Source organism: Lissotriton helveticus, chromosome 7 (assembly GCF_964261635.1).
Source record: "Lissotriton helveticus chromosome 7, aLisHel1.1, whole genome shotgun sequence".
Classification (NCBI taxonomy): domain Eukaryota; kingdom Metazoa; phylum Chordata; class Amphibia; order Caudata; family Salamandridae; genus Lissotriton; species Lissotriton helveticus.
The window spans coordinates 1,327,234,078-1,327,255,115 of record NC_136068.1 but is presented as its reverse complement, the minus strand read 5'-3'; the positions used below and the strand labels follow the sequence as shown (position 1 = coordinate 1,327,255,115).

The following is a 21,038-nucleotide window of genomic DNA, read 5'->3' as shown; positions in this document are numbered from 1 at the left end:
TAGTGGACAATAAAAGACAACCGACAATGGAAAAGTGCAAGTAAACGACTTATAAAAAAGATTCTCCACAATATGGAAGGATTGAAAATTCACATACACCCACAGCTCACTACCATACATAACTGCCAGAACGCATTTGGCCACGTATACCTTAAGTAAGGTTTGAATCCGTTGACTGCCAAGCCTAGCAGCAAAATCAAATAATAATCCCACTCTCCTCCTAAAGAGAATCCTTTTAGATGATATCAAAGGGTGTCAATAACTTTTGTGAGCAAACAGTACTCCCAGATAGAGGAATGAGGATACCTAGAAAAAATGTACACTCCTAGAATAAGAGGTCTTCTGGTCTTAGTTGTCCTGGAGCTGATAGTCATAATATGGGATTTCCCCATGTTAGTTAATAAATAAAGTGAGGCCATAAAGGTCACAAAGGAGTTGAGTAAGCATGAGAGGCCCAAAGCAGTCCCTGCTAGGCGATCTGCATCATCTGCATAAAGGAAGACTGCGACAGAATCCATGCACTCATCACCAGCAGACTTGACTATAGCAACGCACTCTACGCTGGCGTCACTCAAAAACAGCTCAGGAAACTACAGACGCCCAAAACGCCGCAGACAGACTGGTCCTCAACATTACCCACCGCAGCCACATAACTCCACACCTCCGACAACTCCACTGGCTCCCAATTAACAAGACTCACCTTCAGGCTCCTCAGACATTCCTATAAAGCTCTCCACAACGCTGGACCAGAGTATCTGAACCACCGCGTCGCATTCCACACACCCGCCAGACAACTCCGCTATGTGCAACTCGCCCCGGCCTCTGTCCCACAAGACGAGAACCAGAGGAAGACCTTCTTCTACCTCGCCACCAAGACCTGGAACATACTGCCCCTCCACCTCAGGCAATCCACGTCCATGACCCAGTTCATGAAGGACCTCAATACCATGTTATTCGACTGAACCTCCACACCCAGATGGATCAGCAGCACTCTCCCCCCCACTCCTAGCACCTTGAGACCCTCACTGGTGAGTAGCTGCACTTTACAAACTCCTGATTGATTGATTGATTAGTCTCTTCCCATTCTTGGTATATGGAAACCTTCACAAAACAAGTGGCTCTCCACATGGTTAACATGTAGGCTAAATAAAGGGGGCTGAGATGCACCCCTACCTGACTTCACGCTTCATCCCAAACACCTCCGTGCGGTCCCCATTCCCTCTAATCCTTACAGAGGCAGTCATGTTCCTGTGCAGGTCAGCAAGAGAATATGCTGTATCTGGATTGATCCCCATCTAAATCATCAAAGGCCACAGCTTATTCCTATTTACACTATCAACAAAGGAATACTACAGCGTTTCATTTAAAGACATAGGAGCCCATAGGTTAGAGTCCAGTTTAAACAGAACAAAAGGGACCCCATCAGGGCCTGGGGCTTTACTATCACTAAGCCAGTCAATCGCTTTCCTAATTTCCCCGAATTGGAAAACGAGATTTAAAACCCCTGCTCAAGTAAGGCCTGTGCTCCCTACACCTCAGGGACCGACGAACCATAATTCCCTCTGAAATTAGCCACCCCCTTATCAGGCGCTTTATAATTATGCATAGATGGAAAGTGATTAACAGAAAAGAGTGGGTGGTTGACTATTTCCCAAGGTTTGACACTAGAATTAAGAGAGTAACCATCTGTAAGTTCAGCCCAAGCCTCCTGCTTCAAGCGTATTTTTTCATTTTAATGGCAGCTTTATAATTCCACATGCATTTGGCCTCTATGTGAGAAGGTCTTGGGTTGATTTTAAGAGCCTGTACCAGGTCATATGAGCCCTCGAACATGCATGGTCAAAACAGCTGAACTAAGCAACCCTAACACCCTGCCGAGTTAACATAATATTCACTAACTAATATTTGTAAAAGAGGCCACCACAACCTTGTTAGAAAAGTCCACTGAAAGACATACCTCGAAGTCCCTAGGTCAGAACTTGATCAACTATTTTGAAAAACACTCAGGACAGACCCTCTTCTAATTAATCCTTCGCCCTTCAGCAGTGGTCACATCATTGTTGCCATGCAGAAGCTCAAAGCCTTCACGTGATCCCACAAAGTAGAACATTGATTGAATTATGGTTGCTGCGGGCTTGATTTGTAATTAAATATTTAGTTATAAGTGGAGCAGAGGAGCTGACAAAAAACAATCAATAGTCGTCAAAGGCCCCTCTTCCTTTGAAAGATGGGATAAGAGCCTTCAAAAAGGCATCACCTAATCCACTCCAGCTAAATACTAAATTAAAATCACTCATAATTTCCTTCAACATCTCCCCCGGGGGGCTATGTTCGAAATTCATTGAATAATCAGACTCCTCACCACTGCCTGAACCTTCCCTAAGATAATTTGTATCACACACATATAAGTTGAAGTCTCCTAGTAGGCACACCGGAATAAAATAATTAGAATCCCTTTTATGCTATTCTACAAAAAGCCCGAACGGCTACAAACTGAACTGAAAGCATTGGGGTTATAACAATTAAATTTAAGAAGACTATTAATTTTAGAGAACACTAAGGTAACCGCCAACAGGTTTTCGGTGCCTGTATCACAGGGACTAGCCTCACATCCCAAATTATGTGACACCAGGGTAGTCAAACCATCCTTTGCCCTTTCTGAATTTATAGGGATGACGGAAGAGAAAAAGTAGCTAAAGCCATCAATACAAAGAGAGTTGGCTATATCCCAAGTTTCTTGGCAACAAAAAATACCAGAACATTGAATGAAATGTTCACAAAAGGCGTCATTCAGTTTACCACCTAACCCTGCTATATTCCAACTTAGCACTTCAACACTCTCAGTAAGGCTTTCTGGGCCCTGAGAAACATGCCTCACCGGAATATGAGTACCATGTAGACTGGAACTCTTAAAAGGCAAAGCAAGTCAATCAAACTTGTCTAGGAGGCCCAGAGCTTGAAACCTGTTGGAAATTAGCCCAAGAAAACTACCCCATTCTGCATGTGAGTCTGTTGGTGTAGAAAAAGCACTCTAAACTCAGAGCGTCAAATTACAGAGGGATAGAGGAAGGCCAGAGGATGAGCCTTAACGCTTGAATCACCATGGGAGGCCTGGGCGAGTAGAAGAATCAGCTTGCTGTGTAACTCAAGAAGTTCAAAATTGAGCACCACACAATCCCGGGTCTCATTTTTCCAACCTCAGCCAATCCAGCCAACTCTCCTGACCTTTATAATGTGCCTAAATAGAAACGACTCACCACCAATGGGACCACTACACCAATATACTACTTTATTTATCATCTGCTCTACACTTTCATCCATCTCTCATCGGTGGAACATTGGTAAGAACCAGCGCATAGGGAGAAGCATCGGGGGAGATCAAAGATAGGCTGACAAAACTTCACATATTTACCACTCTCTTTGAGTGGCATATATCCTTTCCCCACCCACAGTGGGATCAACAGGCCAGCAGGAACTAGGTGAAGAGAAAGGGGATGATGTCAGACTAAGGGGGGCAAGGGAGTGCCCGGTGGACGTAATGTTCGGACCCACAAAAACTGCCTCAGTCTATCTGGAACTTCCCTGGCACTCCAAACAACAGGGAGATAGTAGATTCAAAACCACCCACCTGGCTTGTTGCCTGCTGTTCACCGAGTTGAGAATTAAAGGGAGTACAGCAACGATGGGAGTGTGGCAACAAGAAGGGGCACTTGCTGCTCTGGAAACCAGGCTCAGAGGTTAAAACTAAATGGCAGAGAGTCTGACTAAAAGCGCGTCAAGCAAAGTTTTGATAAGCTCTTCCATCTTGCAGAACACCTGGAACAGCACCCAATTATGCAGTCGCTTAGCACCTCCTGAAGCAATAGCACTACTAGGGCAAAAAAACCTAAAACCCTCCATGTCAGTCCTCACATCCCGCATTGTCTTCCTTTCAGCGCCTGAACCAATGTCACCCTGTTAACGGGGCTTGGCGGGATTAATATTTTTCTGCTTACATTCTGGTGGGTCTGAGTGAGAGGGACTCCCAGTGGGTGAAAATGCACATCAACCACAAACAGTCAACATGGCCGGTGCCCTGGTCTGTAAAGTGGGGCCATCAGACCCCAGGTTCACCTGCAAACAGTTTGTGATGAGAGCTGATGTCAAATAGCTTATGACAGAAGAGTTCTTGGAGATGCACCTTTACAGATTACTTTTGGAAATAGACATGGCTTTACGCTTACCCATGTCAGATCATAGTCCCAGCGAAAGAGAGTCCAGACTCATCCAGGTGCGGAGGGGTGCAGACAGGCCAACTGTTGGACCAAGCGCCCCAACCCGGGTGCGTCCCACACGTGTCCCATCCTTCCGTCCTGTCTCACGCTTTTTAAGCGCCTGTGTTGTACTCTTATTATGATGTTGCTCGCGGGTGACTTGTGTTGCTTGCTATCATTCTAGGTGCATCTTTGAAGTGTCGTTCCACGTTCTGTGTTCCTGATAGAACATAGGTTGCCAGTTAGGCAATCAGTTAGCAGGATCGCAGAGCTGGAAGCATGCTGGTGGATGGGCACCACTATTCATTTGTTTATTCAAATAAACTTTGTCTTAAAGATCACTTACCTGACAGTTTAGTTTATTAAGGGAGTATCTGCATCAGCCTGATCCTGCCTCCAGGGCAGTGGCAGTACGGACTTTGAAGTCCTGGCCCCCAACACAATATAACCGCGTCAAGCGCTGCAGTCGTGACTTGTGATTTTTAAGCGTGTGCTCCTGCCTCCAGGGCCGCATCAGTATGTGCTTTGTAGTCCTGGCCCCCAGCACAAGAAATCAGCATCGAGTTAGCCATCGGACACTCAGATTTGGAGCTTTAGCAGAGGAGGCTTTATTGTCTATGCTGCTGTCTCATGAAGCCTCACAGAGAAGCCTGACAGGGAAGTCAGAGGAGGGAACTCCTAAAGAGGAAATGTAAAACCACTATGTGGATAGGGCACAGGCTCCTTTCACCAGCGCAAATTATGTTGGCAAGTGACGTGATTCTTCTAATAATAAAATTGTGCTTTGCATAGCACTTCAAACCACACTTTTTTCACAGCTTTGTAAAGAAAGGCACACCTATTACTCAATGTATTAGTTCTCAGTTTACCAACCTCAGAAGAATGGAAGGCTGTGTCTTAAAGATGGATCAACTTAAGCCCAAATAACTCTTCCATAGATAAGGCATTAAGTTTCAGGTAGATAAGCTTCACCTGCAGCTTAATATGTCACATTTGCTGGCTACTTTGGTTACCTGAACTCTCTCTACAGACTAACGATACACCTTTTTTTTCAAGTTTCAAAGTGGCAAACAAAGTGCCACTTGCTCCTGTAAAGTGATACTAAAAGACTATGGGCCCGATTCACAAAGGCAATCTGAGACAAGAGTCTAACTTTACGACTTTAGGCATTCACAGAGGTCATTTACGAGTCATATCTTTACGTCCGTAGTCGGACTGGAATCTCTGTACCCAGGCCATACTCTCCGGCTCGGGCTCAGACCCTGCTCTCCGGCTCAGGCCGGATGAAGTTTAATCAATGGGCTGCAATACAATTTTTTACTAAAAAGAACATTTGGAATGTATGTTAAATGATAGAGGAGGTCATAAAAATCTTCCATTAAATTTGAAGTGCAGTTGTTTTGAAAGTCCTATGCTAAAGGATGATAGTTACAAGGAGACAGTGCTATTTGGGAGGGGCTGGTCAATCTGTGGATAACCAATTGTGCCAAATTATCTTAGTGATAGAAGGAGCTTTTCCTCAGTCTCTTTCACCAAACGAGAAAATTGCTAACAATACTTCAAATGGAAATCGAGAACTTGCATTTTATTTGAGACTGCTCTCTTATCTAGAAAGAAGAACAGAAGGCTTAAACAGTTAATTAGAATTCTATTTGCTTTCTACAAACACTCCCCAACATTGTCAGAAGTTACATGATTCAAAGAAAGCTTTGCCCAGTATTCTTTGGCTCATCAGCTGAGCCCACTCGTAAACAGCGAGATTGTTTCTGCAGTGGAGGATAAGGCAGGGTTGAGCACTCACGATAAGGTGAAACCGACAGTGTCTTACTGAGCCCAGGTTATTAACTCAGTTACCAGCTCTAGTTTAACACCATCAGTGACTGTTCCAAGATCAGAAACCCATGTGATCCAGTTTGTATTGTTGCCATTAGAACCAGGGCCTCCAGGGACAAAGAAACCTAAAAATGGAGTTGTTCGCTGGGAGATCTGAGAGAGGTGCCTATGGTGACTAGGGAACGCTCCTTTTGTTTCTATCCCATCTGAACGGTCATGATTCCTGAAAGCTGCTTTAGAACCATCCTGGTTTAGAGGAAAGGAAGCATTCAGAGCAACAGCTGGAGACTGATAGGAGCCAAACTACAATGGAAGCATTGTATAGTAGTCGATGGTTGTGGGAGGGACCGACATTAAATTTTATGGTTTAGTAAAGGAAGCAATAGGATATGACACTCACAATCCTGTAATAAGTATATTGAAAATAGCTCCCAGCAGACAGCTGAGGGATGACTGTGTTGATGATTAGATTCTTGGCTAGTACAGGCTAAATAAGACATACCGTGTAACAACAGAAGTAAAACGGCCAGTCCTCATGGGAGGATACAAATGTAGACAGGGCGGTACCAAGGAGGGACTAACAAGCCTATTAATTCATCTGAAGCCAGCATTTACAAAGGACAATGACACAAGCCAATGAAAAATATGGGAGCAGAGTGGGCGGAGCTTCAAGTCCATACTCAAATACTGCATGCCGTACAGAGCAGCGCATGCGCTGCCCAGGCTTGACCTAAAAATCAGTGTACTCTGTTTTTGAGGAAACATGGTCTTGGTGTCTGGCTAGAGCCAGCTTGTTTCTTAGTGGCATCAGTGCTGTAACATGGGAAGCAGATGAGCAGTGTGTTGGCAGAGTCTGGTTCTGCACTCTAAGGAAGTGGAGTCAAGAGAGACACACAACACACCCTAAATCCCTATCCCTGAGTTGTATGAAATGATTGACTGGTGTAAAAAAACACCCATCTTTTTCCATTACTTTACCCCTAAATTCCTTTAATTGGTAATCCTGATTACCCCTGCAAAAGTACCTTAAATCCTATCAAGTTTTTCACAATGGTACAGCACCAATGTGCTTATTATGCACAACTTGCCACATATTTCCATATATTCAGGGTACCATGAAAAGAGCTTGCAGTGAAAACTCTCAAATAGCGAATTTTTAATGTGGGACACTTTTCTTTATGTTGCACATGACAGTTTCTTGTCCCAGTCCGAATCTGTCAATCCCATTGACGCCTTAGAACAAAAGACCTAGGCAGTCCTATGACTTTTGTCGAAGTCGGGTAGAAAGACCCATTTGATGAGCGAATGTCCTTCCTACCCTTGCTTGCCAGAGGCACAGGGATGAAGGGGAAATTTCATGATTTTTCAATAGACCAATCAAATTCTTGTCACATACCTGACCTGGGAGTCCATGTGATGTTGTTTTCAGTGAAGGGACTAATTCCGGGTGGATTACTAACCCGGGTGGACAGAGATCAACTGACTTATGGAGAAACAGGACATTTCTCATGATTGTATGTCAGAATATCGAGGACAGAATTATCACCCTATAAAACTCTCCTGGTTAAAATATTTACAACCAGTATTGTGAAGGTGTGTGCATAAGGGTAATTATAGAGTTGCTATTCTGAGCTCCACGTCTGCGTGACTTGAAAATATTTATAGTAACGGTAGATAAAGGTGACGTTAGGTATAGTACATATAGTGCATAGCTATTGTATACTTAACTTCGTAATATTTTGGTTGTCGGTATTTAGGTCACAATTTTTTTATAGGGCATTATTTCGTCCACGATATTCTGTTAATGTACCAATTCTCACAGACGAATCTGGCACGTGAGGGAAACCCCCTTCCTTTCAGGAAATACAAAATAAGCAGTCTACCTGGAATAGTCAGTGCAAATATTTCCATTAAAACTGAAACCTGACTGCCACACTAGTAACTCCTAAAGTCAAGTGCCTGCAGGTGTTGACCATAAACTCCACATTGTCCTGGCAGACTGTCATCTTAAACCCAGCAGCGGCTGTTGGTTTATCAGTTGCACAGATTTTTTTTCCCTCTCAGATTCTTTCCTGGCATCTGAAGAAGAATTGACCTCCTGCACCGGCTGGAAACCATAACACATTACCTACGTTTTTCCATTCAGTCGAGTTTTCTAAACTCGGTGGAAAAAATGCAAAAAGCAGAGTAGGGAGGCGAAGGGGTAGCAAGCGCGAGATGGTCTTCCAGCAGCACACAGCTGGCAGCTGAAGTGCAGCACACATGCTTAACGCGTCACGCCTGGGAGGCAGGAGCTGGTGTTTTCATCTGTCTTTCACCGGAGGGGGTGATTGCCGCTCCTCCAGGCCTGAGGGAGAAAACGAAGCCTCGACCTCGCGTGGGAGCTTAGCCGCTCACCGTTGCAGCTGCACCCCGGGCGACTTTTCCACCTCCCACGCACCGCTGGGCGGCCTGTTTATTAGGCCGCAAACCCCGGGCGGGAGTAGAACTCAGTGGTTTTATGTCAACGTGATCTGCGTTAGTAATTTACACTCCATAGTGTAGATCACAGGTTTGAGAATTTTTTCGGTTAGTTTACAGTGGCAAAAATGCAAGCTTCCCTCGTCCAGAAAAAGGCCCAGAAAGATAATGCACGTTTCCCTCATAGGTAGAAAACGGGTGGGATATGGTAGCAGCAGTGCTCTCAGGTGCCCAAATGGTACAAAAGCAGTGCACGCTTCTCGATGTGAGGGTCTCTCCCTCTCTATGTTGTACCTGTTAGGCATGCGTGGAAACAGGCACAGCAGGGCCAGCTGCACCGTTTACTTGCTTCACTGATGTACAGTGACAGGAGTACAAGTTTCTATCACATACACAAGTACAGTGTAAGAGCAATGTAGGCACAGGCACACAAACACACACCTGCACTGCAGTGCAAGTTATGCCAACATATAAGAAGTACAATGCATCCGCAATGCTAGCAGCCTCACTCACACACCCACTCAACAGCGGACAGCGGTATACATTTCTCGCGCGCACAGAAGAGTGAGGGAAATACTCACTGAAGGGGTAGAGGGCAAAAGTGGTGTGAGCTTCACACAGACACACACGCACATGCTTACATAGAGAGCAGATAGCAATAGTTTCTCATTCACACAGGATGTACACTGTACGAGCAGTGCAAGCGTGGCTCTGTGGTAAGGGAGGAACACATCAAGTGCACCCTCCTCAGTAGAGACTGACTGCTGTCTTCTTGAAGGACTGGCAAATACTGGCAGTGGTGGCAGGAGATAATTCTGTTTCTGAGTGGAGGTTTTTTCCTGTTCCTTGCATATTGAGGATGGTCTGTGGGCCTCTCCTGTTAAAACAAGCACTTGCAATGCAATAGGTCTCGCATTACTGAAAGTTTGAGCTATTGACGTTGCTAACAAAAATGCAACACCAATAGCTTAAATTTTCAGAAATGCAAGATCTATTGCATTGCAAATGCTTGTTTTAACAGTAAAAGCCAGCAGACCACCCTCACTATTCTATTTCTTTACTTTTTAAGCAATTGTGGCACCCAAGCTTTACCGTAGGATGTTTAAAGCTAAAGTGTGGGTGCCACAATTGTAACAAAAAGTAAAGAAATAGAAAATAAAGGAATGTGGCTCCATTTTTTTCTATTGATTGACTTTTGAAGCAATCGCAGCACCTTTGCTTTAGGTTTCAATATCTTAAGCTAAAGCGCGGGGGTGCTGCAATTGCTTATAAAGCAAATAAATACTTTAAAAAACATTTGCAATGCAGTAGGCCTCGCATTACTGAAAGTTTAAGCTATTGGCGTTTTATTATTATTAGCAACACCAATAGCTCAAACTTTCAGTATTGCGAGACCTATTACATTGCAAATGCTTATTATTAACCCCTTGCGCGCTGCTCACATTCCCCCGTGGTGCGGGCGAATTAATGAGTGGGCGGGGTTCAGAAGCCCCCCCGGCCGTCCTCCGCACACGCCCACCGTGACGTCGGACGGCCCCCAGCCGTCCGAAGCATGCAAAGGGTTAAAGAGCCAGAGAGGAAACTTATTCACTCCCTTACTTGCCAACCTATTTCAAAACTCACAAATGAAGCACTGGAAACAAGCTCAAAGAAATGAGGAGTTGTAAAGAGGTCCTTTATTTTGGTGGATTGGTGGGGCTCATCAGAAAACGTTAGACAGAACATTGAGATTGCATCCATATAAATGGGTATCACTGCACCAGCATCATCACTCCCCTCCTGTCTCTTTGTGCCCTGAGACCCTAAAACCAGTTCCCACAGAGAGGTGAAGCTTACAGTACAAATGCCATACATTCTTTGAGGATTTCACAGGAAAAAAAAGTAGAAAAGCTGCTGACCTGCTTATGGGTGGCATTATTTGTGAATCCCAAAAACATGAATCTTGCTCTGACTTCACTAAAGGTAACATAAAGGATGCAAGAAGCCATAACATAAAGGGTGCAAACCATCATTATACAGGTAAAGTAAGAATTTACTGTATAGAAGTATATTTTCCTTGGAGCAGAGCAGAAAATTGTTTAACAGTAGCTGAATACCCAGTTTGTTCCCATATGCTGAGAATGTCTGGTATTATGATCGAATTGATCTTAATCTGTAAATATGGGCAACTGGCTACCTCCAGAACAAACATCCTATGGTGCAATAAAAATCTCTTTTTGAGAAAAAAGATATGAAATGTTCAAAAACAATGTTCTACACTGCACTGAAATTAGAGGTTTCACATACCTCATTCTGTTAAACTCTTTGCAACCAAATGCAGTATTTAAGTATCCCGCATAGCTGTTTCATCTAATCTGCTTGTAATTTAAAATACACGACCCAAAACAAATATCTGAACAGCAACATCACTCCCTGCTGATGAAAGCGCGCAATCTTCGGCTTGGCTCAGTGCCTTTTACTACTAATACTGCAAAGACCCATTCAACAACAAGACTATTAGCTAGATTACAATTGCAGTCATCCTAGACAATAATTTAGGAGGATTTAGTGAGCAGTGGCGTTTGCAAAAATAAGTACCAAAATGTTAAATAAAGCAGAGTGCAACCAGGGTAATAAGACAATTTTTGAAAAAGGACAATTTGAGGAGCTCACGCAATGCTTAGTTGATTGAGATGTGAGGGTTTATTATTGGCACTCACGCCTTTTATTTTAGCTAGGTTTTCAAAACCATAAGCTCCTTTAACAAAATGGTGAAAAAATGGCAGGTCTCTGTTTAGAGGGAATAATTCTCCAGCAGCAGTCATTTAACATGTTAGGCGGCCCATTTACCAGGTTTGAACATCCGGAGTGCGCGTGCCCTTCAGACTCTCTCAACCTATCCCGCCCTGCTTGCGTATCGTGAAGTTTCACAGTAGCCACAACCGGAAGCTATCAGCGCTCTCCCCAGGCAGACGCAGCATTGTGGAAAAAAAGTTCTGAGCGCAGTATCTGATATTTAATTACTGCTTTTTCAGATGTACATCTGCTCTGCCCTCTCCTCCACCCTCCCCACCTCACGTATTCTGTAAACTCAGTCCCTTGGTGCAGGCATGAGTCACTCAGCCTTGTGGGATGCTTCTCCAAAATGAACACCCGTTGTGTAGGTGCTGGAGGAGGAAACAGGGTTTGATGTTCATAATGTCCTCACTGCCAACTCACTCCATAAAATGGCTGTGCACAATCAATGCATGCCATCCCGGGGGAACAAGGGAGCTCTTGAGGTGGAAATATCAACCGCAGTGTGGTTGTGGGGAAAGGGATGTCTGGTGTGGGGGGTAAACCGACTGTGAAATGCAGAGGGGAAACTGTTAAAACCACACACTGGTGGAATAACACATTTTATTGGGGTCTCCAGTGACTACAGTAAAAAAAAAAAGGAAATTATTCCACTTGTATAGTGAGGTCGACATGTGTTCCGTTCAGAGACCGTCGGGCCGGAAGAAAGCCCCTGACATCTATTTCAGGCATTTTAGATGGGCAGAATAATGTATGCATTTCAGCATTTTATATCATGCATAGCATTTATTTTATTTTTATTTGTTCTACATTTCCCCAATTTGAATTGCCTCTTGGCACTTTTGTAACCCTCAGCGCTCTTTCCATTTTCCTTTTTTTTGTGGGATTTCTCATTGACAAGAGTCAACGTTTCATAGTGTAAGGTCAATGGAGATTGGACTGTTCAGTATACTGCTTATTAATGGTTGATCTTGTTTGATGGGAACAATATTACAATTCTGTAAGGGAATTTTGTTATGCACAATGTGAATATGGGTACATGATGTTAGAATTTGCAATTTCTTTCATTCCCTCGCAGTGAACATTTATTCACTGTCTCTTGGTGAGACGGGACAGGTATTGTTTGGATCGGGAAATGCAATCATATGGATCAGCTTGTGCGGTGCTATGGTGTACCCCTGCAAATGGAAAGGGTAATATTGGGGGACATTAGTTTGCAGAGGTAAAAAGTGAGTCTAAGATGGCTACTGGCAATTCTTTGGAGAGGGGAGTGAAGAAAGAAGTCCTGGAAGGCTGAGCAGCGGCTGTAGGAGAAAAAAACAAGAAAGGTGAACGCAACTAACACAGTCACATCATCATAATGAATGAGATCACCCAGATTTAAACACTACAGTGGTCGAATACTTTTACCAGCTAGAGGCATACCTAGATGCAACACAAGTGCCACAGTGATGGTTACGGCCGCGTAGGGTCGCAGCTCAACCAAAGAATAATACAAAAACATAATTCCTAACTAGATGTGAGGGAGCCTAATAGTTGCCATCCAGAACGTATGACTCACTCAGGTGGCGATATAAGTGGGCTGAGGACCTTAAGAATGCCAGGTCCACCCAGATGCAACATGATGACGATTGCAATGAGGAGGGATCAGCAGCAGAGCAATCACAATAAAAATACGACACTAACCCAGCCTGCCGTTACACTGCATTAGCAACTTACGCCAATGCATTTTCAAAAGTACAAAACACATTTAGAGATACTACAGACTTGCAAATCAAAAAATCAAAAACAATTTTTACTATTAATAGCAAAACATGGGCAGTGCTTGTAAAGGAATATGGCATAAGGCAACAACAAAGAGGAGTTTAGGCAGGCCACTGCACGTGCTGGATTCCAAAATGAATACAGCCTCATGTGAAATAAAATTTATGCAGATGCAGAGTAGATGGTAGACCTCAGCACAATGATACAACCATGTGTCATCTTTTCATTGAATAGGTCTAACCACATAGTGTCTGTCTATAGACAAGTAATTGATGTACGTGAAACATGAATTAACATAAAAGCTCTCCTTCTCCTTAACTTGAGGTTCATTACTCTAAATTAAACAAGCATTAGAAATGCAATCGGGCTCGGATTTATTTGAGTTTGAGCTAATGGCATTGTAAATGGTAATGTATTTTTGCTAAGTGTTATGGAGTGTGTTAATGTGGTGGTGGTGGTAGTGGTAGTACTGGTGGTGGAGGTACTGGTAGTACTGGCGGTGGTGGTAGTACTGTTGGTGGTGGTAGTGGTAGTACTGGTGGCTGTAGTAGTGGTAGTACTGATGGCTGTAGTAGTGGTAGTACTGGTAGTACTGATGGTGGTAGTACTGGTAGTACTGGTGGTGGTGGTGGTACTGGTAGTGGTAGTACTGGTGGTGGTGGTACTGGTAGTACTGGTGGTGGTGGTACTGGTAGTGGTAGTAGTGGTAGTACTGGAGGTGGTGGTACTGGTAGTGGTAGTACTGGTGGTGGTGGTACTGGTGGTGGTAGTACTGGTGGTGGTAGTGGTACTGGTTGTGGTAGTACTGGTACTGGTAGTACTGGTGGTGGTGGTAGTACTGTTGGTGGTGGTACTGGTAGTACTGGTTGCTGTAGTAGTGGTAGTACTGGTGGCTGTAGTAGTGGTAGTACTGGTGGTGGTAGTACTGGTAGTACTGATGGTGGTAGTACTGGTAGTACTGGTGGTGGTGGTACTGGTAGTGGTAGTACTGGTGGTGGTGGCACTGGTAGTACTGGTGGTGGTGGTACTGGTAGTGGTAGTAGTGGTAGTACTGGAGGTGGTGGTACTGGTAGTGGTAGTACTGTAGGTGGTAGTACTGGTTGTGGTAGTACTGGTAGTGGTGGTACTGGTGGTGGTGGTGCTGGTAGCGGGAGTACTGGTGGTGGTGGTACTGGTAGCAGTAGCATTGGTGGTGGTGGTACTGCTGCCCGTAATACTGGTAGTGGTAGTACTGGTGGTGGTGGTACTGGTGGTGGTAGTACTGGTGGTTGTAGTGGTACTGGTTGTGGTAGTACTGGTACTGGTAGTACTGGTGGTGGTGGTAGTACTGTTGGTGGTGGTACTGGTAGTACTGGTGGCTGTAGTAGTGGTAGTACTGGTGGCTGTAGTAGTGGTAGTACTGGTGGTGGTAGTACTGGTAGTACTGATGGTGGTAGTACTGGTAGTACTGGTGGTGGTGGTGGTACTGGTAGTGGTAGTACTGGTGGTGGTGGTACTGGTAGTACTGGTGGTGGTGTTACTGGTAGTGGTAGTAGTGGTAGTACTGGAGGTGGTGGTACTGGTAGTGGTAGTACTGTTGGTGGTAGTACTGGTGGCGGTAGTACTGGTAGTGGTGGTACTGGTGGTGGTGGTACTGGTAGCGGGAGTACTGGTGGTGGTGGTACTGGTAGCAGTAGCATTGGTGGTGGTGGTACTGCTGCCCGTAATACTGGTAGTGGTAGTACTGGTGGTGGTGGTACTGGTGGATTCCAGGAAAAAATATTCTCAAAATGGCCTACTCAATGCACCTCGACCCCTATCACAGCACCTTTTGAATTGTAGCTCGCCCCTTCCCCACAGCTCCTCTGTAGCCCCTCAATCATGAATATAAAATCCAAAGGCATTGAAGTATACAGGCGCCAAGATAGACCTGCCGATGGCCGTCATTCCTGATAAGACTAAGAGTGCAAATATCCACAAACCACAATGAACTGCGAACCTTCGTGCTTTTTGGGGGGTATTTGCCCCCCAAATAATGCTTGCTGCCCATGCCCTGCCATTGAAGTGTTAACTGTCAGACACAAATTTGCGTTTATTCCATCTCTCCCCCCCCTCCCCCGCCAGCGTCTTCTCTCCCTAAACTGCAGCAAAGATGTCCGACTCCCTCCCCACCACGAGGCCGCTAACACCCCGCTGGTAACCCTATCCCTTGTGTCCGTAAACACTGAGTGATTAGCAAGTTTGTTTTTAAAGCCCAGAATTCCTTCAGATGCTGCCCGAAGGGGCGGAAGGCGCTCCCCGCGGAACGTAAACAAACCATTTAAAACGATGACGATCGTAGCCCCCTGGGACCATGCAGCCTCATGGCTTTAGCCTGGGTGGTCTCACACTAGTATGGAGGAGTTTAGGAACAACGGTCTCCCTTTCTCGGCTGGAATATAGCTCACGTCATTTTAACATGTTGGGATGCCACCGTGTGAAGGCTGAACGTGCGCAATATTCAAGACATGGGCTGGATAGGGGGCCGGAGAATAAGGCCCACTGCGGGTTCATACTTAATTATGGCAACAGGGTCAAAGTGGATATTTCGAGGGCAGCATTACATTTGGAGAGAGCAGGTCTTTAAGTGGGTCCAGGCGGAGCTCAGCACCAGCAGTTCTAAACAAGGTGATGGCAAATAAAACACGCCGCAATCTACATAGGTGTTTTGAAGGGAGGAGAAAACTGCTACGGAAATCACTCCTGTTAAACGCGCGCATGCTACATGCAATGCAATGGTGAACGCGCTCGCACCATCTGGATTGCATTACACGGGCACTCTGACAGCCCCTAATTAAGATTAATAAGTCTGCCGTGCGCGAAACCGCCGAAAATATGCCAAATCGGGCACGCGTAAATTACATATAGCCTATCACGTCAACGCTACTAAATACACAGCACAGCGAAGACGAATCACTAGGCAGATGCCATAAAAAACTAAGGAATGTGCCAGCCGGACCCCTTTCTGAATTCTTTTTTTTTTTAACGCATAAGAGCTCGGAAGCTCCGCCCCCCACTTCGTGGTGGCGTAGGCCCGAGCCCTAAAAAGAGAAGCTAAACCTCGCACAAATATAGTCTTGCTTCTTCACTGGGCCATGTCCACTGACATCCTCAGTCAAAAGTGCAACAACATAGTGACGGTTACCCCCATCAAGGCTATCACGAAGCAATCCTCCCCTTTAATCCTGTCCATAGAGAACTATAATCCTGTCCTAGAACCTTCTCCGTTCACCCCTCAAAGTATGAGAAAGTTCATGGCCCTCAGCCTCGGTGGTTGTACTCGAGCCGAAGAACCCTCAGGAAGGTAAGGCACCAGATCAAAGTCCTGTTTCCTCTCAGCCAAATCTGAAGAGATGCATCTCCATAGTAAGTAGGTTGCCAGTGTGAAATGGTTGAGGGATCCTGGTTTTTTCAATATGATGCTAAAGCAGTCTTGGCTCTCCCTAAAAAAAGAATTGAGGTACACACACATGCACACATACACACACTCTTTAAAATGTAAATTGAACTTTAAATGAAGGTGTCTATGCATATACGAAAGACATCGTCAGGAATGTAAACATGAAAACATCTTTGCTATTGGGAGCAAACCTAGGCCAGTGTGTGAACTGCTGCAGGCAATGAGCCATCATGAGTGGTAGTGCACTTTGATTAAAACACGTAGGAGGTTCTTAAAATAAAGCCTTCTGTAGAAAATGACACTTAGATTTATCACTAACTGCGGTAGAGGGAACTCTACTGAGCTCAGTCGCCTATTGAAAAGGGAGAGTGCACCATCACCGGGTGGGTGGTGTGAGGTTTCCTGCCCCTGGCACCGCTGCACCTCCCTCTACCACACTCACTGCATCACCTGAGCCCTCAGCGATCCAGCACCGTCGGGTTATCATCATACAAGGGACACTATATGGTCTGGGCCAATGGGAATGTAAACAAATTAAAAAGACACAAAGATGAGAAAGTCAATAATTTGGGCATCTGTATGGTGAAAAAATCCTGTCGACCATTAAATGCACATGCTCAAAGCTGTGCAAGGGTTTTAGACATAAGACGGGTACAGCATGGGCAGCAGCATTTCGTTTCACTCTTACATGTAACATATACAACATATGTATCTGGCTTGCAAGCTTCCCTGGCACAAAACAGGTGTAGTCCAGAGGGCAGCAGTTTCAGAATTCTAATATATACAGGAGAACAAGCGACAGTAATGCAAGCTTCCTCGCGCACTTAATAACAGTGCAGGTGTCCCTCATACCCAGCACTGGTTCAGCACAAGCATTAGCCCTCCAACCTTCCCTCACACACAGGCACACCTGCTAAGCTTTCCTCACACACTGAGAGTTGCCACAGGGCCAGCAGCTGTATCAGCCTCCGCCCCCGTGTGCTAACAGAATGAATGTGTACTGCACAGTGGCAGTCTCATCATTCTTCAGACACAGCACTGGTTTGGCGCAGTAGTAGCTGTGCAACCTTAATCTGGACACTAAAGAGGACTTGGAAAGATCAGAAAAATATTTGGTGTCTCTTTGTCAGCTTCAGACACGGAAAACTCTGTCTCCTGGGCCTATTGGAGCTATCAACAACACGTGTATCTTTTTCTGATGAGTTTTCTTGGATTCACCATCCAACAAACCCTTCTATAAGAATTGGAAAGCCCTGCTTAGATGGTTCACTTTTATATTGTCAACTCTGTTCACTTTTATTTTGTCAACTTCTGCTATGTAGCATGCTGAAAGAGAAACAAGATTGTTCTCTGCCCAGAGCCCTATCACTTGCCCATAACCCTCTCTAGCCTAGGTTGGAATTTCAACTCCCTTGGCTCAGGGACCACTGACCCAGAGCCACAGAGTCCTGCACTGCTGCTCCCCATCCCACAGCACTGACGCCTGTTTCACAATTCGTGGGAGAAAAGGATGTAGAGTTACCCCGTTTAACAGGCTGTCCTCCACTAACTACCAAGCTACCTGTCTCGAATTTGGGGTAAAACTGGGAACACCACCCCCAAATCCATACTTGCCGGATCCCAGTACTTCAGAAGATGACACATTAACAGCTTTAAATGTAAGCAGGCCCAAGGCTCCTCTGCTGTAGCAGCTGCAACAGATCCCTGAACACAAACCCATGTTGTTTTGCTGGAGTCCAGGCCTTTACCAGCGATGCAATAGTTGGGACTGGAGAATGAGCATTTGAATCAGAATAGGGAATTCTCTTTCCCACATCTGTCTTGAATCTTGCTCTAGTTAATAATCCGTCATGGGGTGGAATGAGATTTGAATTATCCAGATACAAGAAGAAGCTGAACTCCTGCAGAGTTTGCATACAATGTCTCTGTCTTTCTGCACCCTAAAGAAAGAGGAAGAAGAAATTAGAATATCATCCAGATAAGCAAGTAATTGAATTCCCTTAATCTGTAATCAAGCCATTAAATGAGTAATACCTTCGTGAATGTTCTGGTAACTGAAAGCATTCCGAATGGGCGGTCTGTGTACTGAAAATTGTTGTTGCATACTACAAACCGGAGGACCTTTCACACGGATGTATGACGTTATAACGCATACTATTACTCCGCAGACCATTACAACGCGACTTTTACTCCGCATACCGTTACAACGCATAGCGCCTTGGGGCGCTGGATAGTGGTAAGTATAATTTACTATTCTAACTCCAGTCCCCGTGGACCCTAGGGAAGGTGTTGGATAGTAAATTATACTTATTCCCTATCCTAGAGCGCCCCCCAGCGCAATGCGTTGTAATGGTATGCGGAGTAATGGTCGCGTTGTAATGGTAGTGCGGAGTAAAAGATCCGTTGTAACGGGTGTATACCCTTTCACACACCTAATGCATTGAAATATACAGCTATACACCTTGTACGCATATAGTTGTCACAAAATCCCTTGGATTGATTAGAGGGATTGTCGTCTGAATAGAAACCACCTTGAATGTTTCTGTTTGAATAAAACAGTTTAGCAGTTTTAAGTGTAAGACTGGCCCGACTCCACTTGCTAGCTTCTGAACTATAAACAAGGCTGAATGCACTCCCGAATCCTTGCTGATCCGGTGGGCTACAATTATTGTTTCCTTTTCTATCCACAGTTGCACTCCACTGTGTAAGGCTTCATTTTTTATCAGCACCACAGAAAGACGGATTGCATGGAAGTGAAGTTCTGGAGAATGTGAATGAAAGTCTATTTTCATGCCTTCTGAAATAATCTGGAAAATTCTTTCATCTTCAAAGTTCTTTCCTCAAGACCTTTGTCTGAGAAGCCTTTCTCCATCCTGACTTTCTCACCTCATGGCTTAGTCATTGTTTATGGGGCTGCAGTGTTGGGTTTTTTCAAACTAGGCAGCCCCCAGACCATAACCTGCCCACAGAAGGGGCTCCTAGATGAGAAATCCTGCATTTACTGAGGCTTAAACCGCTGTCGCTGGGACAAAAAGGAATGTGGTCTTCCTCTTTAAGGCTCTATAAACTTCCTTTCTTCCTCAGACTTATATTTTGCAAGATCCTCTGACTGAAGTCCTAACTAGAATGGAAGAATGGAAGATGTAATATGATGGATTTTTTTTACATTTTCCAACTTCTGTGATCTCAGTCAAGTGTGTCTGCATCCTGATGTGCCTGCTCCACTTAAGATCTCAAAAGTGGTGTCTAACTGGAACCTAGTCAATAATGTCATGGTTCCTAATACGTCAGTGCAGTCCTTTCCATCATACAGTGCCTGGAAGGGTTTCAGAAGATCTTGAAAGGAAAATGCAGCTTAAGTTACTGTTCTAAAGACAACTTTCGAAGCTGCGTGTGCCCTCTTGAAAGCCACCTCAAACTTTCTTGAGGGACACTATCATCCAATGCAAGATTTAAGACCCCTTTTGAATGTTTGCAGATTTCTGTATCAAACACTTCTCACAAATATCTTTAAGATAGAAACCCATGGAATCCAGCATTTCCATGCCCTTTCATTCCCTCTCACAGATGGATTGGATCACTTTATGCACTGGCAAGGAATCTAATGCAGATGAACCTCTGAGCTAAAGAGTTCCATTCCTCAAGATGAAGCTCATTTAAATCAGATCCTAATTTATCTCATATGTTGCAACATCTCTGCCACCTGAGGTCCTTGTACCAGGTTTCACTTCTTGAGGTCAAGGTCAGCCTCCTCAGCATCATCACTCAGTATCACCTGACTGCAGCTTGGGACCTTTAACTGCTTCCCGGGCCTGCAGTTCTGTGCGTAGTCCCCTGCAATGTTCATGCAAAAGAGACATGTCTCTGGGGCTATCAGAAGAAGACAAATCAATAGCTTAGCAGACATGCTCGGACTAAAGCTCAGCTAGTGAGGAACAGGCACTAGCTTGAGCGCAGGCAGCTACACAGACCCCATATCTCCTCAAGCGGCAGCTGGAAAAAACACCTCTCCCGGACTTCTTTATTTCTCGCCGCATAGTGTGTTGCCATAGTCAAGTCTGTTGGTAACCATGGTCTGTGTTACTGTTTTTCTGTTATTTATTGGGAGCCACTTGAGGATTTTTTGTAGCATCCTCATGATGTGGAAGCAGGCGGAGGTGACCACGTTTACCTGAGCTGACATGTTGAGTTTGTAATCGAGCATGATTCCAGGTTTACTGGTGTGAGAGGAGGGGACTGGTGTGGGGACGAAGTCTGCGGGCCAACAAGTGAAGTCCCATGCTGAGTTCTTCTTATTAAAGATCATCACTTCCGTCTTGTTCATGTTGAGCTTTAGGCAGTTGAGTCTCATCCAGGTCGTAACAGTAAACATGCATTTGACAAAGTTGTTTTTGGTTACTCGGGTCTGGTCTGATGGGTAGAGTATCAGTTGTGTGTTATTTGCGTATGGAAAAATTATGATGCCATATGATCTGATGAGGTCTGCCAATGGGGTAATGTAGATGATGAGCAGGGCATGGCTGAGAGAGGATCCT

General features: G+C 44.8%; 2 protein-coding genes across 3 annotated transcripts in view; one reads left to right on the top strand and one right to left on the bottom strand.

The window, feature by feature from the left end:
• Positions 1 to 21,038, top strand: part of SEPTIN9 (septin 9) — a 992,168-nt gene that overhangs the window by 344,485 nt on the left and 626,645 nt on the right. The gene's annotated exons all lie outside the window — the stretch shown is intronic.
• Positions 5,813 to 21,038, bottom strand: part of LOC144767334 (uncharacterized) — a 41,363-nt gene continuing 26,137 nt past the window's right edge. Inside the window, exons 3-5 of the mRNA XM_078650817.1 lie at positions 18,252 to 18,443; positions 6,108 to 6,332; positions 5,813 to 5,860 (exon numbers count right to left, since the gene is read on the bottom strand). Of these exons, the coding sequence (XP_078506943.1) occupies positions 5,813 to 5,860; positions 6,108 to 6,332; positions 18,252 to 18,443 (465 nt within the window). The remainder of the gene's footprint in view (positions 5,861 to 6,107; positions 6,333 to 18,251; positions 18,444 to 21,038) is intronic.